At 41.3% G+C, this 27,304-nt stretch overlaps 1 protein-coding gene across 1 annotated transcript; it reads right to left on the reverse strand.

Moving 5' to 3' along the window:
- Positions 1-796: 796 nt before the first annotated feature.
- Positions 797-26,270, reverse strand: TCP11 (t-complex 11; the record flags this gene model as incomplete). The annotated part of the gene is given in 9 exon segments (XM_082639113.1): positions 797-1,029; positions 1,761-1,914; positions 1,916-1,925; positions 2,680-2,861; positions 2,953-3,170; positions 3,431-3,567; positions 4,311-4,531; positions 21,163-21,283; positions 26,209-26,270. Coding segments are annotated over 9 exon segments (1,323 nt in total). The 5' UTR covers positions 26,256-26,270.
- Positions 26,271-27,304: the final 1,034 nt, after the last annotated feature.

The raw sequence follows: 27,304 nt of genomic DNA on the forward strand, positions 1-27,304 counted from the left end.
AGGAGACTCACTCAGCCACTCAGCTAGAGAACAGGACCAAGGATAAACTTGACCAAACCAGTCACTGATCCAACTGGCCAAGACTGAACTCTGGACACCTGAGAGAGAGCGAGCACAGGAACTCGGACCTGTCCTCAGTAGGACGCCCGCTATGAGCCAACATCCACTGTCATCTGGCCCCAGCTAGTGCCCTGCTTCAGAACCCGTGCAACAGAAGAGAAAGCTGAGGCTCTCACTCTTCCTGACCTCTTGTGGCATCATTTGAAACCTTCAGGGGAATTTGGTCCTGGAAATGAGGTTTCTAATAACTTTTTTCAATCACACCCAATCCTGAGAACTGAATTAGACAAAACAAATTTCTGACTTCCAGAAATATACTCACATTTTGGATAATTCCACAGAATTCTCAGAGCCCTCAGAGAAATGCTTTACCCTCAGAGAAAATGTTATATAATGTTATAGTACCTGCGTGTCTTGGCTTCTCAGCTTTGCGTGATAAAGGCAGCACCTGGAGGAAAAACCAGGGCCTGCCGGCTGCTCACTAGTGGGGGGCCGAGGACACAGGGCCTGGCCACGGCTGCCGCACAGGAAGCGTGGGGTTAGCTTGCAGTTCAGAAGTTTATTAGTGAATGAGTTTGGGCCAGCCAGTGTCTACATGCTTGGTCACTGCAGTGTAGTGTACTGGCTGCAGACAGGGAGAGGGCTTGCTGCTCTGCTGGTCACTGGTGATGTCACCGCAAGAGAATGATGGGCTTCTCTCCTGGGTCCAAGGTACCAGGGCTTGGAGCCAGTGCCATCAGAGAGACCTCCCTTCTGTCTCCAGTGCCTGGGCTGGGGGGATGAGGGTTTTTAAGATCTCCGTGTAGTAGGGGCCAAACACCTGCTGATTGTGGTGTGTTAAGTTGACGAACTTTTGGCCCAGTTCTGCCCGCTCTGCCCCAATGAGGGTAAGGCCTCCAGGGAGGTCTAGCAGAGACTGCTGCACACCAAGACCCAAACAGCATTTGAGGAACAAGTGGATCCGCTGATCTGTGAGCAGGAATAGACAGTGAGAAGGGAAAGAGCAAACAACGTGCAGGGAGAAACACTGCCCCCTGCACTCTACTCACCCAAGTTCAAAGTTAACTGAGATATTCACTGACCTACCCACTCACCCAGACAAGGAAATTTGTTTTGTTTGGGAAGGGGGCTGCTACCTAACTCTCAAGGACAAAGCAAAGATCCAAAACTAGTGGGCTAGCACATTTCTATTCAAAAGATTCCTTAAGTGTTCATCAGTTAAATCCTGGTATTTGACATAACAGGAGGATCTTTGACTGACCCTTCAGATGGCTGAGGTTAAGAGCAATGTCAAGTTCACGGCCATCATGCCAATATGGGACAGGGGAAATCCCTGCTTTGGGAACATGTCCTCCAGCCTAATTCGGCATCAACTTCTTGTCGGCAGGGAGTGGGTGTCACATGTCTTAGATTGCAGCCAAAAAATGACCCAGAAGGCCAGGGATGACTTAACCGGATTGGCTGGACAGTATGCCACACCTAGAAGCCATGAATTCCCGGTACAAATCTTCCTTCAGCCATAGAGTCAGTCTTTAAACTAAAAGGGATATATTTTCAACCCAGCATTATGCAACAATTAAAGCCTACACAGTGACTTGCCCAATCCTCATGCCCTTTATTGTTAAATGGTTCAGTAAGCACCTTCCGGTGGGGTACTGGCTCTCCCCTCAGCATTCCCACCACCCCAAAGGCATGCTCACCAGTGACACTGTGGACACAGTTCTCCTTCCTGGTGATGTTCTGGAGCTCTCCTATCGGCGATGCTATGTTGTCGCTGCTCAGAGCAGCAAGGCCCATATTCTGGAGGCTCTGATGGATTTCCTGAGACACCTGTTCACTCACACAGCATAGCCTCCTCCTCAGGCCTAGACCATGAAGGAGAGTAAGCTGGTACCCAGGGGTGGCCCTGAGCCCCGAAGCTCCACACCAGAAGTCGGGCCCATGTGAGGGAGATGCCCAGCCACCCTTCTGCCCTCACCCCAGGCCCTGGAAGCACAGAGCCCAGTGGGCAGGGTCAGTGTCTTCACTGTTACCCTCCAGATACTGACTTCTTTCTCTGTGTGATACCATGTTCTTCTTCTTAGAAAACAAGATAAACTATAAAATAAACTCTAGACAAGGGTTTCGTATCCACTCAGTATTCTTTAGCCCCATGGGATTTATTTATATATGCACATTTTTAACACTTTCTTGGACATTTTCCATGGTCATTTGTCCTACTCTCACCAATTACAATGACAAACCTGGCCTTCTGATTCCGCTTTTTCCTTTGGTGTGACACCCTGCACTCAGTGATATTCAATCAACATTGCTGACTGACTGGCTGACTCCTGGAGATACGTACGACCAGCCCACTCAACTAGATAAAGACTCTTCTGTAGCAAGCAAGATAATGAATCATTTTATAGTAAACTATCCTCCATACTACCCTTTTGGAAGAAAGTTTTATTTTTCTTTGTTACAAGCCTCAAGGCCACTTATGGAAAGATACCAACAATCTTTGTGAATGATTCCAAAGGGCCTTTATGTGGTTTGTTGTGGAACATAAGGCATCCTTCATTACCTGCCTGTGCCTTCATATCACCTATCTTTACTCTAAAAAAGATCTATGCAACTCACCTGGACTTCAACTCCTTCATCAGGGCTTTGGTTATACGTTTCAGCCTATCCACAAACTGAGGCGAGCCAAACAGAACACTGCCAGAGAAACTGCTGGCCACTAGCAAGACCGAGGCCAGGATGGTTAACTGGCGCAGCTGGGCCTCCAGCTCCTGCAGCTGGGCTCTGTCCATCAGCAGGGTCTGGGGAAGCAGGCAGAGCAGGTCAGGAGAGGAGGGTCCCCATGCAAGTCCTCAGTCCCAGACAACAAGGCAAGGCCCCCCACAGTCCTACCTCAGGGAACTCTTCATCTTCAGGGTCCCAGAGAAGGAGGTTCAGGAAGCCCTGGGACAGCACCATTTTGCGGTTGAGGGGCTCCGGGCTGTTGGCTGCCTCACTTGGAGAGGGGCAGACCACACTGGAGGAGTCGGGAGTGTCAGGGAAGCTAGGCGGCGGCGTGGAGAGGTCTGCCACCGCTCGGGTCAGCCACTTGGTAGTGTGATCGAGGAGGCCTGTGACAGGAAGAGTACTTAATTATCTTCAGCTCCTACATCCCTGAGGCCTTGGGACGAAGATTCAAGATCTCCTCCTCCTCAATAAGTAAATGCTTTGGTGGGGGGAAGCCTTTCTGGCTTAGATAACTATTCCTTCTGCCACCCCCATCTGAGGAAGAAACTTTCTGCTCCTCAAAAGAGGCAGAGTGCTCTCTCACGTCCTTAAAGTCAGACCCAAAGCCGTATGCCCTGCTCCTGCCCTCAAGTTATACACATACGAGGCTGCTTGTTGAGGAGTTCCTGAAATTTAGCTCGTTCATACTGGATGGAATGTTCCCGCAGTTGGGACTGAAGGCTCTGGATAGTGTAGTTCACCATGTCCATTTTCATCAGGCCCAGAACCTGGAAGATTCCTCTGACACAGGAGGAAATAGAATATTTATACTATGAAAGGAAATCCAGTGAGGGGGAACCTACACAAGATATCATTAAATCACCATATTCCAGAGGTAGGAGGGGCTTTAAAACTAACTTAGTCCTGCCTCCTAAATTTACAAAAGATGGCACTGCGGCCTAGGACCCAAGGCCCAGAGTGCGTAAGTGAGTGAGTGGCAGAGCTGGGAACAGATAAGTCTCTAGATGTTAAAGCCTTCAGGCCTTGCCACAACAGTCATTCTATGTCTCTTAAAAAGAGTAGTTAGTGGAAGGAAACACACCAGCATGCCAACAAATCTCTCTGGGAAGTGGGATTTTAGCTGATGTTATTTCTGATGCTATTTTTGGACAATTCACTTTTTTTTTTTTTTTTTTTAACTTTCTGGGTCATGGTTTCTATAGCTCTGAAAAAGGGGTAACCTCCCATCCCTATCCCTCATATTGTGTGAAATGCAATAAGAAAACCTGGGATAGGGATGTTTGAATTCCTTGGAAGAAAGGATTACATACTCCAATGATTTATGGTAGGATGGTGCATAGGGGGCCAGTCAATCTAAGGCCATCTTTGGAAAAGAAAAGCTAATAGACCAGAGAAAACAGGAGTTAGTCAGGTCTTCAGTAGGGAAGAGCCAGCCAAGACAGAGGCTGTGACCCAGTGTCTGGCCCAGCTGTGCCCGGCCCAGGGGCTGAGGCAGGTTTCAAGAAACTGGTCAAGTTTCACACCTCAGTAACCGAATAGGGTCTGTGATGCTCTCTAGTTTCTGCACTGCTTCATCTCGAACTGGTGCACACAACAGAGTCATCATGTTGAGAATGTACTTAGAGAGATGAGGGACATTCAGGGCCCTGTGTTCTGCTTCCTGCTTAAGGAGGTTCATGTCCAGGCCTTCTTCAATCTCACTTCTTAGGCAGTTCTGGTGTGGTAATAGCAGTGACAGCAAGATCTGCCCAGGAAAGAAAGTCAAAGGAGAAGTTGCTTTCTGTTCAGAGCCCGAAACTTTCTCTAATGGACAATCCCTTTAGCCAAAGACATCCCAGCCTGTGTCTTTTAAGGATCAAGAAGTTATGGAGAATAGTATGGAGGTTCCTTTAAAAACTAAAAATAGAGCTATCATATGATCCAGCAATCCCACTTCTGGATGTATATCCAGAGAAAACCATAATTCAAAATGATATATGCACCCCAATGTTCAACTGTAGCACTATTTACACTAGCCAGGACCTGGAATCAACCTAAATGTCTATTGACAGAGGAATGGATAAAGAAGATGTCATACATATACATATACAACAGAATATTACTCAGCCATAAAAAAGAACGAAATAATATCATTTGCACTGATGGACCTAGAGAGTCATACTGAGTGAAGTCAGACAGAGAAAGACAAACATCATATGATACCGCTAATGTGGAATCTAAAAAAATGGTAAAAATGAACCTATTTACAAAACAGAAATAGAGTCACAGCTGTAGAAAACAAACGTATGGTTACCAGGGGGAAAGCAGCGGTGGTGTGGGGGGATACATTGGGAGATGGGGATTGCCATATACACAACAGTATATATAAAATAGATAGCTAATAAGGACCCACTGTATAGCACAGGGAACTCTTCTCAATACTCTGTAATGACCTATATGGGAAAATAATCTAAAAAAGAGTGGATATATGTGTATGTATAACTGATTCACTTTGCTGTACAGCAGAAACTAACACAACATTGTAAATCAACTATACTCCAATAAAAATTTTTTAAAAAAAGTTAGGTCCCTAAATTTCCTAGAGGATACTATTTATCTTTGTTTAGGGGCCAATGACAGTTTGAGGGTTTAGGGGATCACTGATAGCAACAGTGTATCATTTTCTATGCAGATTGAGATAAAGAGATGAATAGAGTCAAGGGGTATGGTAAAAATAAATGCAAGGTACAACAAATATAAAATACACACCATCACACAGTGGTGAGGTACTCTTAATTTACCAAAGGAAGCATTTGTTAGATTATTTTACTTCAAAGGGCAAGAATGAAATAGGCAAAGGAACTGTTAAAAGTCCCTTGAGAGATTGGTTCAAGATGGCAGAGTAGAAGGACGTGCTCTCATTCCCTCTTGCGAGAGCACTGGAATCACAACTAACTGCTGAACAATCATTGACAAGAAGACACTGGAACTCACCAAGAAAGATACCCCACATCCAAAGACAAAGGAGAAACCACAGTGAGATGGTAGGAGGGGCACAATCACAATAAAATCAAATCCCATAACTGCTGGGTGGGTGATTTACAAACTGGAGAACACTTATACCACAAAAGCCCACCCACTGGAGTGAAAGTTCTGAGCCCCACGTGAGGCTTCCCAACCTGGGGGTCCGGCAACAGGAGGAGGAATTCCTAGAGAATCAGACTTTGAAGGCTAGCGGGATTTGACTGAAGGACTTCGACAGGACTGGGGGAAACAGAGACTCCACTTTTGGAGCACACACACAAAGTAGTGTGTGCATCGGGACCCAGGGGAAGGAGCAGTGACCCCATAGGAGACTGAACCAGACCTACCTGCTACTGTTGGAGGTTCTCCTGCAGAGGCGGGGGGTGGCTGTGTCTCACCGAGAGGACAAGGACACTGACAGCAGAAGTTCTGGGAAGTACTCCTTGGTGTGAGCCCTCCCAGAGTCTGCCATTAGCCCCACCAAAGAGCCCGGGTAGGCTACTGTGTTGGGTCGCCTCAGGTCAAGCAACCAACAGGGAGGGAACCCAGCCCCACCCATCAGCAGACAAGCAGATTAAACTTTTACTGAGCTGTGCCCACCAGAACAACAGCCAGCTCTACCCGCCACCAGTCCCTCCCATCGGGAAACTTGCACAAGCCTCTTAGATAGCCTCATCCACCAGAGGGCAGACAGCAGAAGCAAGAAGAACTACAATCCTGCAGCCTGTGGAACAAAAACCACATTCACAGAAAGATAGACAAGATGAAAAGGCAGAGGGCTATGTACCGGATGAAGGAACAAGATAAAACCCCAGGAAAACAACTAAATGAAGTGGAGATAGGCAACCTTCCAGAAAAAGAGTTCAGAATAATGATAGTGAAGATGATCCAGGACTTCCGAAAAAGAATGGAGGCAAAGATCGAGAAGATGAAAAGAAATGTTTAGCAAAGACCTAGAAGAATTAAAGAACAAACAAACAGAGATGAACAATACAATAACTGAAATGAAAACTACACTAGAAGGAATCAATAGCAGAATAACTGAGGCAAAAGAACAGATAAGTGACCTGGAACACAGAATGGTGGAATTCACTGCTGCAGAACAGAATAAAGAAAAAAGAATGAAAAGAAATGAAGACAGCCTAAGAAACCACTGGGACAACATTAAACGCAACAACATTCACATTATAGGGGTCCCAGAAGGAGAAGAGAGAGAGAAAGGAGCAGAGAAAATATTTGAAGAGATGATAGTCGAAAACTTCCCTAACATGGGAAAGGAAATAGCCACCCAAGTCCAGGAAGCACAGAGAGTCCCATACAGGATAAATCCAAGGAGAAACATGCCAAGACACATAGTAATCAAATTGGCAAAAATTAAACACAAAGAAAAATTATTGAAAGTAGCAAGGGAAAAACGACAAATAACATATAAGAGAACTCCCATAAGGTTAACAGCTGATTTCTCAGCAGAAACTCTACAAGCCAGAAGGGACTGGCATGACATATTTAAAGTGATGAAAGGGAAGAACCTACAACCAAGATTACCCTTCCCAGCAAGGATCTCATTCAGATTTGATGGAGAAATCAGAAGCTTTACAGACAAGCAAAAGCTCAGGGAATTCAGCACCACCAAACCAGCTCAACAACAATTCTAAAGGAACTTCTCTAAGTGGGAAACACAAGAGAAGAAAAGGACCTACAAAAACAAACCCAAAACAATTAAGAAAATGATAATAGGAACATACATATCGATAATTACCTTAAACGCAAATGGATTAAATGCTCCAACCAAAAGACACAGGCTCGCTGAATGGATACAAAAACAAGACCCATACATATGCCATCTACAAGAGACCCACTTCAGACCTAGGGACACATACTGACTGAAAGTGAGGGGATGGAAAAGGATATTCCATGCAAATGGAAATCAAAAGAAAGCTGGAGTAGCAATACTCATATCAGATAAAATAGACTTTAAAATAAAGACTGTTACAAGAGACAAGGAAGGACACTACATAATGATCAAGGCATCAATCCAAGAGGATATAACAATTATAAATATATATGCACCCAACATAGGAGCACCTCAATAAATAAGGCAACTGCTAGCAGCTATAAAAGAGGAAATCAACAGTAACACAATAATAGTGGGGGCCTTCTAACACCTCACTTACACCAGTGGACAGATCATTCAAACAGACAATTAATAAGAAAACACAAGCTTTAAATGACACAACAGACCAGATAGATTTAATTGATATTTATAGGACATTCCATCCAAAAACAGCAGATTACACTTTCTTCTCAAGTGCCCATAGAACATTCACCAGGATAGATCACATCTTGGGTCACATCAAGCCTCAGTAAATTTAAGAAAATTGAAATCATATCAAGCATCTTTTCCGACCACAATGCTATGAGATTAGAAATTAATTACAGGGGAAAAAACGTAAAAAACACAAACACATGGAGGCTAGACAATACATTACTAAATAACCACAAGATCACTGAAGAAATCAAAGAGGAAATCAAAAAATACCTAGAGACAAATGACAATGAAAACACGACAATCCAAAACCTATGGGATGCAGCAAAAGCAGTTCTAAGAGGAAAGTTTGTATCAATACAAGCCTACCTCAAGAAACAAGAAAAATCTCAAATAAACAATCTAACTTTACACCTAAAGGAACTAGAGAAAGAAGAACAAACAAAACCCAAAGTTAGCAGAAGGAAAGAAATCATAAAGATCAGAGCAGAAACAACTGAAATAGAAACAAAGAAAACAATAGCAAAGATCAATAAAACTAAAAGCTGGTTCTTTGAGAAGATAAACAAAATTGATAAACCATTAGCCAGACTCATCAAGAAAAAGAGGAGGAGGACTCAAATAAAATTAGAAATGAAAAGGGAGAAGTTACAACAGACACTGCAGAAATACAAAGCATCCTAAGAGACTACTACAAGCAACTCTATGCCAATAAAATGGACAACGTGGAAGAAATGGACAAATTCTTAGAAAGGTATAAGCTTCCAAGACTGAACCAAGAAGAAATAGAAAATACGAACAGACCGATCACAAGTAATGAAATTGAAACTGGGATTAAAAATCTTCCAACAAACAGAAGTCCAGGACCAGATGGCTTCACAGGTGAATTCTATCAAACATTTAGAGAAGAGCTAACACCTATCCTTCTCAAACTCTTCCAAAAACTTGCAGAGGAAGGAACACTCCCAAACTCATTCTATGAGGCCACCATCACCCTGATACCAAAACCAGACAGAGATACAACAAAAAAAGAAAATTACAAACCAATATCACTGATGAATATAGATGCAAAAATCCTCAACAAAATACTAGCAAACAGAATCAAAGAACACATTAAAAGGATCATACACCATGATCAAGTGGGATTTATCCCAGGGATGCAAGCATTCTTCAATATATGCAAATTAATCAATGTGATACACCATATTAACAAATTGAGGAAGAAAAAACATATGATCATCTGAATAGATGCAGAAAAAGCTTTTGACAAAATTCAACACCCATTTATGATAAAAACTCTCCAGAAAGTGGGCATAGAAGGAACCTACCTCAACATAATAAAGGCCATATACGACAAACCCACAGCAAACATCATTCTCAATGGTGAAAAACTGAAAGCACTTCCTCCAAGATCAGGAACAAGACAAGGATGTCCACTCTCACCACTATTATTCAACATAGTTTTGGAAGTCCTAGCCACGGCAATCAGAGAAGAAAAAGAAATAAAAGGAATACAAATTGGAAAAGAGCAAGTAAAACTGTCACTGTTTGCAGATGACATGATACTATACACAGAGAATCCTAAAGATGCCACCAGAAAACTACTAGAGCTAATCAATGAATTTGGTAAAGTAGCAGGATACAAAATCAATGCACAGAAATATCCTGCATTCCTATACACTAATGATGAAAAATCCGAAAAAGAAATTAAAGAAACACTCCTATTTACCACTGCAACAAAAAGAATAAAATACCTAGGAATAAACCTACCTAGGGCGACAGAAGACCTGTATGCAGAAAACTATAAGACACTGATGAAAGAAATTAAAGATGATACAAACAGATGGAGAGATATACCATGTTCTTGGATTGGAAGAATCAATATCGTGAAAATGACTATACTACCCAAAGCAATCTACAGATTCAATGCAATCCCTATCAAATTACCAATGGCATGTTTTACAGAACTAGAACAAAAAATCTTAAAATTTGTAAGGAGACACAAAAGACCCCGAATAGCCAAAGCAGTCTTGAGGGAAAAAAATGGAGCTGGAGGAATCAGACTCCCTGACTTCAGACTATACTACAAAGCTACAGTAATCAAGACAATATGGTACTGGCACAAAAACAGAAACATAGATCAATGGAACAAGATAGAAAGCCCAGAGATAAACCCACGCACCTATGGTCAACTAATCTGTGACAAAGGAGGCAAGGATATACAATGGAGAAAAGACACTCTCTTCAATAAGTGGTGCTGGGAAAACTGGACAGCTACATGCAAAAGAATGAAATTAGAACACTCCCTAAAACCATACACAAAAATAAACTCAAAATGGATTAGAGACCTAAATGTAAGACTGGACACTATAAAGCTCTTAGAGGAAAACATAGGAAGGACACTCTGACATAAATCACAGAAAGATCTTTTTTGATCCACCTCCTAGAGTAATGGAAATAAAACCAAAAATAAACAAATGGGACCTAATGAAACTTAAAAGCTTTTGCAAAGCAAAGGCAACTATAAACAAGATGAAAAGACACCCCTCAGAATGGGAGAAAATATTTGCAAATGAATCAACAAAGGATTAATCTCTAAAATATATAAACAGCTCATGCAGCTCAATATTATAAAAACAAACAACCCAATCCAAAAATGGGCAGAAGACCTAAATAGACATTTCTCCAAAGAAGACATACAGATGGCCAAGAAGAACATGAAAAGCTGCTCAACATGACTAATTATTAGAGAAATGCAAATCAAAACTACAATGAGGTATCACCTCACACCAGTTAGAATGGGCATCATCAGAAAATCTACAAACAACAAATGCTGGAGAGGGTGTGGAGAGAAGCGAACCCTCTTGCACTGTTGGTGGGAATGTAAATTGATACAGCCATGATTGAGAACAGTATGGAGGTTCCTTAAAAAACTAAAAATAGAATTACCATATGACCCAGCAACCCCACTACTCATATACCCTGAGAAAACCATAATTCAAAGAGACACATGCACCCCAATATTCATTGCAGCTCTATTTACAATAGCCAGGTCATGGGAGCCCTAAATGCCCATTGACAGATGAATAGATAAAGAAGATGTGGTAGATATACACAATGGAATAGTACTCAGCCATAAAAAGGAAGGGAATTGGGTCATTTGCAGAGACGTGGATGGATCTAGAGACTGTCATACAGAGTGAAGTAAGTCAGAAGGAGAAAAACAAATATCATGTGTTAGCTCATATATGTGGAACCTAGAAAAATGGTACAGATGAACTGATTTGCAGGGCAGACACTGAGACACAGATGTAGAGAACAAACGTATGGACACCAAGGGGGGAAAGTGGTGGTGGGGGTGGGGGTGGGGGTGGTGTGATGAATTGGAAGATTAGGATTGACACGTATACACTGATGTGTGTAAAATGGATGACTAATAAGAACATGCTGTATAAAAAATAAATTCAAAAAAAAAACGAAGTATAAAATTTTTTAAAAAAGTCCCTTGAAATAGACTATTAACCCAAAAATATAAGTTCCCTGTGGACAGAGACTCTCTTATTCATCTCTGTGGCTCTGTAACGTCTAGACATTGGTGGTGGTGAGGGATAGGGTTGTTTAATTTAATGGAACACTGTGCTGTCACAGCAAGATCCCAACTGTTTAGCTTCATCTTAAACAAATAAAAGTTGCTCCATACTATCCATTTAAATGACAAACTATGCCAGTTACCCACTTGGAGCCTCTCAGTTCCAAATCTACCCTTCAGTGCCTACTCTGAGAAAATGGTGCCGGGCCCTTTAAATATTTTTCCTTTGCTGGCTGGCACAATGTTAAGTTCTGCCAGTACAGGGTGCTAAAGAGACAATGCAAGAGGAAGACGTCTTCCTTCCTGGCTCTGGTGTGCTCCTGCCAGCAAGCTCCTGCAGCACAGCGGCTTCTCTTTGTTCGAATTGCTATGTGGTTTCTTTTGCCTGATTGGACCCTGACTGATGCAAAATCTGTACCATGAGTGAGGTTTGAACTCAAATGGCCACATGTCCGTTGGATTTGATGAGCAGAAAGTAGCAAGTACCTTAGATGCCCTAGAAAAGCATGCAAACTAGAGGATGGCAGATAATCCCTACAAGAATTGGGCAGCTGGTGACCTCAGTGCAGTTGCTAGAGTTTCAGTGGTCTGAGCTTGTCAAGCTTTCCACTCCAAGATGAAAAGTAAGTTCTGTACCTCAAACCACCCATCATGAAAAAAGGCACAACACTTGTAGGACTTTGTGGATGTGGTAGGCAACATACACCACATTTGAGATTGCTACTGTGACACGCATTTAGAGTCACTCACAAGGTTGCCAATTTCAAGTGGAACCAAGTAAGACTAGGCTCTGCAGCAAGTTCAGGCTGCTATACAAGTCACTCTACCATTTAGGCCTGATCCAGCAGACTCAATGATACTTGAAGTGTCCATGGCAAGTAAGGATGCTGTACAGAGCCCTGGCAAACACCAACAGGAACATCACAGCACAGACTTCTAGGATTTGGGAGCAAATCTATGCCCTCTTCTGCAGATAACTATTTGCCTTTTGAGAAACAGTTTCTGGCTTGTGCCTGACCCTTGGCAGAAAGTAAACACCGCACCACAGGACACTGGGTGACCATGTGGCCTGAGATTCCCACCAGAAACTCGGTGTTGTCTGACCTACCTAGCCACAAGGCTGGACATGCACCACCACAATCTATCATCAGATGAAAATGGCCCATAAGAGACCAAGCATATCCAGGTACAAGGACAGACATACAGACTAGAATAGAGAGCCCAGAAATAAAACCTGGACATATGGTCAAATGATTTTTGAGAACAACTCCAAGACCATTCAATGGGGAAAGGACAGTCTTTTCAACAAATGGTACTGGGGAAACTGGATATCCACATGCAAAAGAATGAAGTTGAACCTTACCTACACCAAATAAAAAATTAACTCAAAATGGGTGGAAGACCTAAACATAAAAGCTAAAATACTGAAATTCTCAGAAGAAAATAGGAATAAATCTTCATAATCTTGGATTTCATACGATATGACACCAAAAGCAGAAGCAACCATAGACTAGATAAATGAGGCTTCAATAAAATTAAAACTTTTGTGCATCAAGGTACACTATCAAGAAAGTGAAAAAACTACCCACAGAATGGAAGACAACATCTGCAAATCATTTATCAGACAAGGGTCAGCTATCCAGAATGTTTAAGGAACTCTTACAACTCAACAACAAAAAGACAACTCAATTTTAAAATGGGCAAAGGACTTGAGTAAATATTTCTCCAAAGATGATGCAGAAGAGGGCATCAAGCACATGAAGATGCTCAACATCATTAGCCACTAGGGAAATGCAAATCAAAACCACATTAAGATTCCACTTCATACAGGCTGTGCCATGGGAAGATCTATAATTTTTTTTAAAATGGAAAATAAATGTTGAAAAATAAGTGAAAATGTGGAGAAATTGGAATACTCATACATTTCTGGTGGGAATGTAAAATGGTAAGTCACTGTGGAAAACAGTTTAGTGATTTCTCAATAAATTAAATACAGAATTATCACATGACTCAGCAATTCCACTCCAGGGTATATATTCCAAAGACTGGAAAAGAGATGTTCAAACAAAGACTTGTACACAAATGTTCATAGCAGCACTACTCCCAATAGCAAAAATGTGAAAACACAAGTGTCCACCAACAGATGAATGGGGACGTCCCTGGTGGTCCAGTGGCTAAGACTCCGTGCTCCCAGTGCAGGGGGCCCGGGTTCAATCCCTGGTCAGGAAACTAGATCCCACATGCTGCAACTAAGAGTCCACATGCCACAACTAAGGGTCCACATGCCACAATTTAAAAAAGATCCTGAAGAGAACAGAAAGTCCAGAGATAAACCCATGCACATATTATCACCTCATCTTTGACAAAGGAGGCAAGAATATACAATGGAGAAAAAACAGCCTCCTCAGTAAGTGGTGCTGGGAAAAATTGATAGATACATGTAAAAGAATGAAATTAGAACACACTCTAACACCAAACACAAAAATAAACTCAAAGTGGATTAAAGACCTAAATGTAAGGCCAGACACTATCAAACTCTTAGAGGAAAGCATAGGCAGAACACTGTATGACATAAATCACAGCAAGATCCTTTTTGACCCACCTCCTAGAGAAATGGAAATAAAGACAAAAATAAACACATGGGACCTAATGAAACTTAAAAGCTTTTGCACAGCAAAGGAAACCATAAACAAGACGAAAAGACACCCCTCAGAATGGGAGAAAATATTTGCAAACGAAGCAACTGATAAAGGATTAATCTCCAAAATATACAAGCAGCTCAATACCACAAAAACAAACAACCCAATCCAAAAATGGGCAGAAGACCTAAATAGACATTTCTCCAAAGAAGACATACAGATTGCCAACAAATGCATGAAAAAATGCTCAACATCACTAATCATTAGAGAAATGCAAATCAAATCTACAATGAGGTATCACTTCACACGGTCAGAACGGCCATCACCGAAAAATCTACAAACAATAAATGCTGGAGAGAGTATGGAGAGAAGGGAACCCTCCTGCCCTGTTGGTGGGAATGCAAATTCATAGAGCCACTGTAGAGAACAGTATGGAGGTTCCTTGAAAAACTAAAAATAGAACTACCATATGACCCAGCAATCCTGCTACTGGGCATATACCCAGAGAAAACCATAATTCAAAAAGACACATGCACCCCAATGTTCATTGCAGCACTATTTACAATAGCCAGGTCATGGAAGCAACCGAAATGCCCATCGACAGATAAATGGATAAAGAAGATGTGGTACATATATACAATGGAATATTACTCAGCCATAAAAAGGAAGAAATTGGGTCCTTTGTAAAGACATGGATGGATCTAGAGACTGTCATACAGAGTGAAGTAAGTCAGAAAGAGAAAAACAAATATTGTATATTAACGCATATATGTGGGAACTGGAAAAACGGTACAGATGAACTGGTTTGCAGGGCAGAAATAGAGACACAGATATAGAGAACATATGGACACCAAGGGGGGAAAGAGGCGGGGGGCGGTGGTGGCGTGATGAATTGGGCGATTGGGATTGACATATATACACTAATATGTATAAAATAGATAACTAATAAGAACCTGCTGTATAAAAAATAAATAAAAGGAAAGTGGATCCAAAAAAAAATCTAGACACAATAAATGCTGGAGAGGGTGTGGAGAAAAGGGAACCCTCCTGCACTGTTGGTGGGAATGTAAATTGATACAGCCACTATGGAGAACAGTATGGAGGTTCCTTGTAAAACTAAAAATAGGGCTTCCCTGGTGGTGCAGTGGTTGAGAGTCCGCCTGCCAATGCAGGGTCCACGGGTTCGTGACCCGGTCCGGGAACATCCCACATGCCACGGAGCGGCTGGGCCCGTGAGCCATGGCCGCTAAGCCTGCATGTCCGGAGCCTGTGCTCTGCAACGGGAGAGAACATAACAGTGAGAAAAAAAAAAAAAAAAACTAAAAATAGAACTACCATATGACCCAGCAATCCCACTACTGGGCATATACACTGAGAAAACCATAATTCAAAAAGATACATGCACCACAATGTACACTGCAGCTCTATTTACAATAGCCAGGACATGGAAGCAACCTAAGTGTCCATCAACAGATGAATGGATAAAGAAGATGTGGCACATATATACAATGGAATATTACTCAACCATAGAAAGGAATGAAAGTGAGTTATTTGTAGCGAGATGGATGGACCTAGAATCTGTCATACAGAGTGAAATAAGTCAGAAAGAGAAAAACAAATACTGTATGCTAACACATACATATGGAATTTTTAAAAAGCAGCACTGATGAACCTAGTGGCAGGGCAGGAATAAAGACGCAGACGTAGAGAATGGATTTGAGGGCATGGGGGGGAAGGGGAAGCTGGGATTAAGTGAGAGAGTAGCACTGACATGTACACACTACCAAATGTAAAACAGATAGCTAGTGGGAAGCAGCTGCATAGCACAGGGAGACCAGCTGGGTGCTTTGTGACCAGCTAGTGGGGTGGGATAGGGAGGGTGGGAGGGAGACACAAGAAGGAGGGGATATGGGGATATATGTATACATATAGCTGATTCACTTTGTTATACAGCAGAAACTAACACACCATTGTAAAGCAATTATACTCCAATAAAGATGTGAAAAAAAAAAAATCCCACATGCTACAACTGAAGATGCTGCACACTGCGACTAAGACGTGACATGGCCAAAAACAAAACAAAACAAAACAACAAATGAATGGATAAACAAAACGTGGTATATCCATACAATGGAATCTTTTCAGCCATAAAAAGGGATGAAGTTCTGATCCACACTGCAATGTGGATGAACCTTGAAAACATGCTAAGTAAAATTTGCCATATGTAAAAGGACAAATGTTGTGTGATTCCACTTATATGAGGAATCTAGTCAAATTCCTAGAGACAGAAGGTAATATAGAGGTTACCAGGCACTGGGGAGAAAGGGGGTCTGAAGAGTTACTGTTTAATGATTAGAGTTTCTGTTTGGGAAGATGAAACGTTCTGGAAATGGACAGTGGTGATGACTGCACAACACTGTGAATGTACTTAATGCCACTGAATTGTAACACTTAACATTATTATTAAAACGGTAAAAATTTTGTTTACCATAATAAAAAAAATCCTAAAAAGCACAAACAACTAAGTTGGTAATGTGGCACCATTCCCCAGGGAGGATCAGCCAGCCACCTGGTAGCAGATGATTTCTTTGGATCTCTTCCTTTGTGGAGGGGGCGGAGATTCACCCTCAATGGAATAGACACATTCTGAATATGGAGCTGTCTTCCCTGTCTGCACTACTTCTGTTAGCACCAACATCCATATACTCACAAAATTTCACAGAATGCCTTATCCTCTGTCCTGGGTCCTGGTATGCCCCACAGCACTGCATCTAATCAAGGAACTCATTTTACAGCCAAGAAAGTACAGCAACGGGTTCATACCCACATACCCCTCATGGAGAGTTGACTGGTCTTAACTGAAAGGTGGAACGGCTTATTGAAGACTCAGTTACAGCATTAGTTGAGAGATAATATCCTGAAAGGAAGAGGTTCTGTCTTATAAGATGCAATATATACTTTGAATCAAAACCATTATGCAGTGCTATTCCCTAAAGCCAGAATACATGGTCCCAGGAATCAAGGGGTGGAAGTAGGACTGGGTCCTCTCACCATTATATCTAATAACCTACTTGCAGAATTTTTATTTCCCCTCCTGCCAACTTTGGGCTCTGCTGATTTGGGAGGAATGCTTACATTGGTTCCAACGAATAAGAAGATGAGACTAGCCCCCTGGTCATTTTGGGCTCCCTATACCACTGAACCAACAAGGTAAAAAAGGAGTTCCTCTATGGACTAGAGTAAAAAAGGAGTTCCTCTATGAACTAGAGTAATTGATCCTGAGTACTAAGGAGAAACTGGGTTGCTGCTACACAATGGGAACAAGAAGGACTGTGTCTGGAACCCAGAAGATTCTAAGGTACCTCTTGATACTTCCATACCCAAGAATATAGATCAAGGGAAAACCACAACATACAAACAACAAAAGCAAAATGCCCAAGGACTCAGACTCTTTGGCAATGAAGGTTTGGGTCACTCCAGCAGATAAAGAACCCCAGCAGCTAAGGACAAGGGAAATATGGAATGACTAGTAAAATGAAGCCATAGATACCAACTACAGCCTCATGACCAATTACAGAAACAAAAACCATACATTTTCTCTTTGCTTGTTATAAGCATGGCTTTATTTGTATATGCTAACCATTTTCTTCTCTCTCCTTCCCATTATTAGTTTTTTTAATTTTTATTTTATATTGGAGTATAGTTGATTTACAAGTTTTGTTAGTTTCAGGTGTACAGCAAAGTGATTCAGTTATACATATATCTTTTTCAGATTCTTTTCCCATTTAGGTTATTACAGAATAATTGAGTAGAGTTCTCTGTGCTATACAGTAGGTCCTTGATGATTATGTTTTATATATAGTAGTGTGTATACGTTGCTGCAAATGGCATTATTTCATTCTTTATTTATGGCTGAGTAATATTCCATTGTATATGTGTACCATATCTTCTTTATCCATTCATCTGTCTATGGACATTAAGGTTGCTTCCATGTCCTGGCTATTGTAAATAGTGCTGCAGTGAACATTTGGGGTTCACGTATCTTTTGAATTATGGTTTTCTCTGGATAATATGCCCAGGAGTGGGATTGCAGAATCATATGATAGCTCTATTTTTAGTTTTTTAAGGAACCTCCATTATTATTTTAGAGACAGGTTGTTGGAAGTTAAATTTTACAGTTTAGCCTATAGGTAATAGAATATTCAGTGAGACTATGACCGAATATGAGGTATATCATAGACAGCAACGGTTATAACTGTTGGGAATGTGAGTTTCCTCATTTGGGGAAAAGGATAAGAACTTGTAAGACATATAGCTATGTCTTTTGTCTTTTCTTTTTCTTTTTTCGGCCGTGCTGCATGGCTTGTGGGATCTTAGTTCCCTGACCAGGAACTGAACCTGGGCCCATGGCAGTGATAGCACGGAGTCCTAACTACTAGACGGCCAGGGAATTTCCTGGATAGCTATGTCTTATTAGGTAAAAATAGAATTGTTTTTAGGAATTTGAGTGTGTGTAGAGGGGTACATATGGAAGCTGAGTAGCCAAAGGAATGGAATGCAACATTTATCAATTTGCTGCCTCTCAAATCCTCTCCAAATCCATCCTTTTCTTCTCTGAGAAAATGGAGTTTCTTCTCTGAGAAAATGGAGTAAGTCCTTTAAATATTTTTCCTTTACCAGATGGCACAATTTTAAGCTTCATCTGTAGATGGCACTGTTTTTTTTTGGGGGGGGTATAGTTGATTTACAGTGTTGTGTTAGTTTCTGGTATACAGCAAAGTGATTCAGATTATATCTATATAGATATATATAATGAAATTGTTTTTCATATTCTTCTTCATTATGGTTTATTACAGGATATTGAATACAGTTCTCTGTGCTATACAGTAGGACCTGTTGTTTATCTATTTTACACACAATAGTTTATATCTGCTAATCCCCAACTCGTAATTTATCCCTGCCCTCACCCTTTCCCCTTTGGTAATCGTAAGTTCATTTTCTCTGTGAGTCTGTTTGGCAAATAAGTTCATTTGTATCATACTTTAGATTACACATATAAATTAGATCACCTGATATTTGTCTTTCTCTGTCTGACTTACTTCACTTAGTATGATAATTAGTATGACAGTATGATAATTAGTATGATAATTTCTAGGTCCATGCATGTTGCCACAAATGGCATTATTTCATTCTTTTTTATGGCTGAGCAATATTCTACCGTGTATATGGACCCCATCTTCCTTACCCATTCCTCTGTCCATGGACACTTAGGTTGCTTTCATGTCTTGGCTACTGTGAATAGTGCTGCTATGAACACTGGGGTGCATGTGAGATGGTTATTAATTGGTTTTCTGTTATCATAAGCAAATTAACCATAAACATTGAGACTTAAAACAGTATATACATTTGACATCTCACAGCTTCTGTGAGTCAAGAGTCCAGAAAGTTTAACTAGATCCTCTGTTCAGGATCTCACAAGGTTGCAATCAAGGTGTTGGCTGGGCTGCGTTCTCCTTTGGAAACCTGACTGGGGAAGAATGTTTCCAAGCTCATTCAAATTGTTGACAGAATTCACTTCCTTACAGCTGCATACTTGAAGGCCCCAGCTTCTTACTGGCTGTTTGTTGGATGCTGCCCTCAAGTCCTAGAGGCCACCTGCATTTCCTTGCCATGTGGCCCTCTCCATATGCAGTTCACAACATACCTGTTTGCTTTTTCTTTTTTTTTAAACAATTTTTTAAAATTTTATTTATGTATTTATTTATTTTTGGCTGTGTTGGGTCTTCATTGCTGCATGCGGGCTTTCTCTAGTTGTGGCGAGCGGGGGCTACTCTTCATTGCGGTGCGCAGGCTTCTCATTGCGGTGGCTTCTCTTGTTGCAGAGCACAGGCTCTAGGCATGCAGGCTGCAGTAGTGTGGCTTGCAGGCTCTAGAGTGCAGGCTCAGCAGTTGTGGCACACGGGCTTAGTTGCTCCGCGGCATGTGGGATCTTCCCAGACCAGGGCTCAAATTTGTGTCCCCTGCTTGGCAGGCAGATTCTTAACCACTGCGCCTCCAGGGAAGTCCCTACCTGTTTGCTTTTTCAAGGCCAGCTGGAAAGACTCTCTCTCCAGCCTGCTAAGATAAAGTCTCACATAATGAAATGTAATCCTGGGAGTAACATCCCATCACTTTTGCCATATTCTATTGATTAAAAGCAAGTTATGGATCTCATCCACACTCAAGGAGAGAGGATTATACAAGGGCATGGATCACTGGGGGTCACCTTAGGGTGTATCCACCACATACTAGAAAGACATTGCAAAAGGCAAGAGCTTTTCTTCCTGGTTCTGGAATGCTCACATGGCAGGCTCCTATAGTACATATGGCTCTGCAGGTGGCTGGCTCCTACAGCTGAGAGGCTTCTCTAGTGCTGGACTCTGCAGAGAAAGTGGCTGCTTCTCCAGGGCCAGGTTCCTGCAGCACAGGCAACTGCTCTGGCAACCAGCTCCTGCAGTACACGGCGGCCAGCAGCACACACAGGCCAGCGACCTCCCCTGGCACAGACATGCCCTCAAATGAGTAACTGGGTCCTTGGGTTTTCCCCATCCCCTGGGGATGAGAAAGGATTCTCCTTATGTCTGATCTTCCAGTAGAGTTTTCTTTGCTTCTTACTAGCCCAAAGACTTCATTTCTCCAATTCCCTGTTATAATAATTTTCACATTAAATTTTCACATTAAAACTTCTTTGTTGAAATTACTGTGTGATTTCTGTCTATTGATTAGACTCTGACTGATTCATGGACCATGTTCAGTTAGGATTTGCTAGCCACTGACATTCCAGTGAGCGGGGGCTGTCTAGGAACTTTACATCTACAAATGAAAGGTTCGTCACTCACCTCTTTAATTTCTTTTAGGAATTCAAGAGCACAGCTGAAGTCTGGAGGAGTAGCTAATAATTGCTCTTCCAGATGATCCCAAAAGGCATTGTGCATTGTCTCCTTGACCCTGCCTTCCAGACTGTAAGAAGGTTAAATGAACAAATTACTTTCTCTACTCGAAAACTGCCAAAAGGTCATTATCTCCTAAGCCCCAAACAGTGTTTGATATGATAAAAGACCATTATACAGACAGGGAAAGGCCAGGAACTATGTTTGGAAGGTAGCAGAGCTGAATAAGCTGTGGTTAAACTTGGATGTCAAGGGCACCAGCACAACCTCTCAGAAGGGCTCCTTGTGGTTCCAGCACAGCCCGCCCTCTGCAGGAGGAAGAACCCTGAATAGAGATCAGGCTGAACTTTAGCACTGATTTTGCATTTAGCTTAGAAAAGATGTGACTTAGTTTCCCTTTATGTACACATATAGCAATGAACTAAATGATCTTTCACTTTCTTATAGACCTAAAATCTAGGAAAGGATTTTCCTTCTTAGATAACACCTGAATATCTATAGATACTTCCAAATCAGCAGGTCTAAAATTGAATTCACTATTTTCCCCTTCCAAAACTGTTCCTCCTGTATTCCCAATTTCAATGGCACTACCATGTAGCCAGTCATGGAAGCCAGAAATATCCGTCCTTTTCCCCCACTCAAAAAAAAAAAAAAAAAAGGGACTTCCCTGGTGGCACAATGGGTAAGAATCTGCCTGCCAATGCAGTGGACATAGGTTAGATCCCTAGTCCAGGAAGATCCCACGTGCCGCAGAGCAACTAAGCCCGTGTGCCACAACTACTGGCCTGTGCTCTAAAGCCTGTGAGCTACAACTACTGAGCCCACGTGCCTAGAGCCCATGCTCCGCAAGAAGAGAAGCCACTGCACTGAGAAGCCCACGCACCACAACAAAGAGTAGCCCCCAATAGCCAACTAAAGAAAGCCAACGCACAGCAACGAAGACACAATGCAGCCAAAAATAAATAAATAAATAATTTTAAAAAATGTTTTAAAAAACCAAAAACAAACAAACAAACAAAAACCAGAAGCAAAGGTAATTCAATTAGAAAGGATAATCTTTTCAACAAATGGTGCTGGAACAACTGGACATCCACATGCAAAAAAATGAATCTAGATACAGATCTTACACCTTCCACAAATAGATCATAGACCTAAATGTAAAACATAAAACTCTAAAACTTCTAGAAGATAACAGGAGAAATCTAGGTGACCTTGGGTTTGGTAATGACCTTTTAGATACAACACCAAAAGAAAGATCCATGAAAGAAAAAATTGGTAAGTTGGGCTTCATTAAAATTAAGAACTGCTCTGTGAGAGACAAGAGAATGAAAAGGCAAGCTCCAATCTTCGAAAAGCACATATCTGATAAAGAACTAGTATCCAAAATATACAAAGAACTCTTAAAATTCAACAATAAAACAACCCAATTTTAAAACAGGGAAAGGTCTGAACTGACACCTCACCAAAGTATTGATATATATACAGATGGCATATAAGCATATGAAAAGATGCTCAACCTCACATCTCATTAGGGAATTGTAAATTAAAGTAACAATGAGATACCACTACACACCTATTAGAATAGCCAAAATCCAAAACACTGACAATACCAAATGCTGACAAGGACGGGGAGCAACAGGAACTCTCATTCATTGCTGGTAGGAATGCAAAGTGTAAGACTGTCACTCTGGAAGATGGTTCCACAGTTTCTAACAAAATTAAACATACTCTTTCCATACAATCCAACAATAGTGCTCCCTGGTATTTACTCAAATGAGTTGAAAGCTTATGTCCACACAAAAACCTGCACATGGACATTTACAGCAGCTTTATTCATAATTGCCAAAACTTGGAAGCAACCAAGAGGTCAACACTAAAAAGAAATGCACTATCCAGCCCCCAAAAGACATGGAGGAACCTTAAATGCATATTGCTAATTGAAAGAATCCAATCTGAAAAGGCTACATACTATATGATTCCAACTATAAGAAATACAGAAAAACCTATGGAGACTGTAAAAAGATCAGTGGTTGCCAAGGGTTTCAGAGTGAGGGAGGGAAGGACAAATAGGTTGAACACAGGGGATTTTTAGGGCAGTGAAATTTCTCTGTATGATACAGAAATGGTGAATACATGTCATTATACATTTTTCAAAACCCACAGAATATACAACACGAAAAGTGAACACCAGTGTAAACCTGAGTTAATAATAATGTATTAATACTGGATCATCAATTGTAACAAATATACCATATTAATATAAAATATAAATAATAGAGGAAACTGTGCAGGAGAAAAGGGGGAATGTGAGGACTCTATTTTCCATCATTTTTCTGCAAAACGAAACTATGCTAAAAAATTGTCTATTAATATTTTAAAAGGAATTAATTTTCCTCTGACCTTTATTTAAATGATTTCTCTGACCTATACAGTTAGACTAATAGGAAGAAAAAGAATCATTTGAAAATTCTGAGGCTGTACCTAGTCATGGCCAAATAGTGATTGGTTTTCTGGCATTAAACATCCCCCCTTAGTAATGCATGCTCCTTGTAAAACAAACAAACGAAAGCAATACAAAGATGAATAAAACAAAAATCAAAATTCCTTTCCCAACACACCAATCTCAATCAGCAGAGGTAGCAGAGGTAACCAACTATAATTTAATAGTCTACTGTGTACTGTAATTGTTCTTAAAGCTTTTCCCCTCACCCTATTTGTCCAATCCATCTTCCAAGTTCCATAAATTTTGCTTTTTAAATGTCTCTGGAATCCATCCCCTCCTACCATCATCTCTTACCTGGACTACTACATTAGGCCATTAACTGGTCCCTCTGTCTTCAGTCTTGTCCCTTTTTAATCTGTTCCCCACCAATTCATTCTAAAATCAATGATTTTTCTAAGATGCAGTTCTGATCATGAGGTCATGCTCAAAGTCCTTTGGGGCTTCCCATCACCAGCAGTATAAATGGCTCATATGACCCTTCCTGATATTGCTCTACCGTCCTTTCAAATTTATCTCCTCCTACCTCATAATACCCTGTGCTCAATCACATCAAGATACTTGTTCAGTTCACACCATTGTGCCTCCAACATGATTCCTCTGCCAGGAGCATTCCTTCCCACCCAGACCACCTCTAAGATGCAAGTCATCATAGGCTAAGTCTTCCTCCATAGGCAAATCTTCTCTGATCTTTAGGCAGCTGAGAACTTTCATTGAACTCTATTCACACAGCTCTGAGTGAACTTATCAGTCACACTCTGTTATTCATCTGTCTCTCTTACAAAAGCTTCTTGACAGCAAAGACAGTGTCTTATTTATTTATAGCTGTAGCTACCTCTATCCCCAGAACTCAACATTTTTCCTGCCACATAATAAGGACTCAACAAATGCCTGATGAATGAATGCCCAAACATGGGATTTCCCTTAGGAACCTACAACTGTAATTAACTTCATCCTATGAGCCCAAAGTAAAGCCAACTGCCAATAAGGAGTGACCTCAAACTCGATTTCAACTTTTTTCCTGATATAAATTTTGTATTACCTTACTTGAAAACCCAGCTCTGAATAGTACTATTTCCCCTGCTTCGTTTCTCCCTCTCTCATTTCCTCTACTCTTTTTACCTTCTCTCCTGCCAGCAACAGAAACATCTAAGCAGTGAGAGAGATGCTAGAAGATCTGGGTTTTGGTGAAAACCTGTTCCCAGAGAAGCTGTGCTTGACATGGACATCTACTGGCAAGAGCAGATCAGACCAGGAAGACCAGGGCAGCAACTTGTGGCAGAAAACAGCACTTTAGTAACAGAGTCCCTGAAGCTGACAAATGACAAAAACAGTTAAGGAAATTGACTTATCACAAGCTGCCATCACGTATCTGTCTATTGGTGGGAAATCAGAACTGTTTTAAAATGTAAAATCTGACAATGAATTTACCCACTTAACTGCCAATAAACCAGCAAGTCATACTTACGGAATGGTTCTTATTTATTGCAATGTCAATATAACTAAGAAGAATGAAAAATAAGGCTTGATGGGGGTGGGGGAGCATTCCTTATCAACAGGGTTCTGATCTTGATTCACAAATTAAGCTGATTTATGAAGTGGGGAATGGGGGTGCAGGTGAGGAGTTGAGGGGGCAGTTGAAAACACCACTATGAGGAAATTGATCTTTTTATCTGTGCCTGTTTAAGTCTGTGATCACATAAGAGAGTAACTGATAAGACAGGAGCCATGTGGTAGGCAACCAATACCAATAAAATGACCCCAAAGATCTAGATCCCTGGTATTCACACCCTGGTGTAATCCTGTACCCTGGAGTGTGGCCTGGATTTATGGGTTCCTTTCTAGCAAACAAAATGTAGCAGAGGCCATGGATGTCACTCCTGAGGTTAGGGAACAAAAAGACTGTGGCCTCTGTCTTGGGCACCATCTCTCACCCACTTACCCTCTCGCTTTCTCACCCTGGGTGAGGGAAGGCAGCTGTTGTTTTGTGAGCCGCCCTATGGAGAGGCCCAGGTGGCAAGGAACTGAGGGCAGCTCAAGCCAACATCAACAGACTGGTAGAGCACACAGTGAAGCCACACCCGTAATCCCTGACCCACAGAAACTGGGAGATAATGAACACTGTTTTAGCCAATGAGTTTTGGGGTAATTTGTCATGCAGCAATAGATAGCTACTACAGGCTAATTCCTCCACATCTGTCAGAGAAGATCTGAAATCCACCCTAACTATTTTATTATTAAGTGGGGTCCCAAAGTGAACATCCCAATAATTGCTTGGGTTTATTCACCGGTTAAATAACATTTGCTTCTTGACCCTCTGATACTAATAATTATAATTTAATACTCTTCTGTTTCAGTTGCTGAGACCTCTAATGGCTTAGATTCAAGCACTGATTGTGTTATTAAATAAAAATGCTTTGAGTCTGGTCAGAATCCATTAGTGCTAAATACCTACACCAGGATGAATAAAACAGGAAAATCAGAAGAGCCTGTACCTGCTTGGAGGCAAAACCTTCTCCTCCATGTGGAAATCATGATTCATCCCAACCTCCTTGCTCAGCTTGGAAACATCATTAACTGTATCTATCAGGCCTGTGGCAGAAAGAACATATGAGATACACCTGAAACTAATGTTCTATGTCACTTATACCTCAACTGAAAAAAAAGAACTTACGGGGGACACCAGTGAACTCAAAGAAGTCTGAATTTCTATTTTATTCAGAGATTCACTCCACTGAGTAGGCTCCAAATTGAGATTCATCACAGTGGCTTTACACACACTCATTCGACCATTCCAGTCAGTTATGTTTTCTGAACTCTAGGTCCCGTGACAGAGCCTCTCAGTAGCCCAACATGGGGGTAAGGGAGGACAAAGAAGCTATCTTATAAAAAAACAGAAAGTGAAACTGATTAAAAACCTTTCTCTTAAGAAGTAAAATAAAGAAGTGGCAAAGAAATAATTTGTGATTTGCAAAAATAATGTTTATCTAAGGATATTATGATTCCACTCTCCTCTTCCTGCCTCTGATGGAAGTTAAATTCTCCACACAGAGGGTACTGAATGGCGTCAATCTCACTTGGTCTTCTAAAGTAGTTTCCAGAATTTAGGATTTCACAGACTAGTAAATTTCCAAAAAGATTTTGAGCAACTGATGACAGCTTGCCAACTTTTTGTTCTGTCAGGTATGGATAGTATGAAATAAGCAAATAAAAAATCTACTGTAGGTACTTCCCTGGTGGAGCAGTGGTTAAGACTCCACGCTCCCAATGCAGGGGGCCCAGGTTCGATCCCTCGACAGGGAACTAGATCCCACATGTATGTCACAACTAAAAGTTTGCATGCCACAACTGAAGAGCCGGTGAGCTGCAACTAAGGAGCCCGCAAGCCGCAACTAAGACCTGGTGCAACCAAGAAAAAAAAAAAAAATCCACTCTACCACCACCAAAACCATTTCATAAAAGAAAAAGGATAGTTTAAACTCCCAAAAAGCGGAAAGGGAATACAGTCAGAAAAAAGACTAGTCCTTAAAATTGAATCAATTTAGCTTTAGGAAAAACTCATTACAATATCTTTATTTCATTTCACACAGT

Source organism: Mesoplodon mirus (assembly GCF_964341445.2).
Source record: "Mesoplodon mirus genome assembly, chromosome: 12".
Taxonomy (NCBI): Eukaryota; Metazoa; Chordata; class Mammalia; order Artiodactyla; family Ziphiidae; genus Mesoplodon; species Mesoplodon mirus.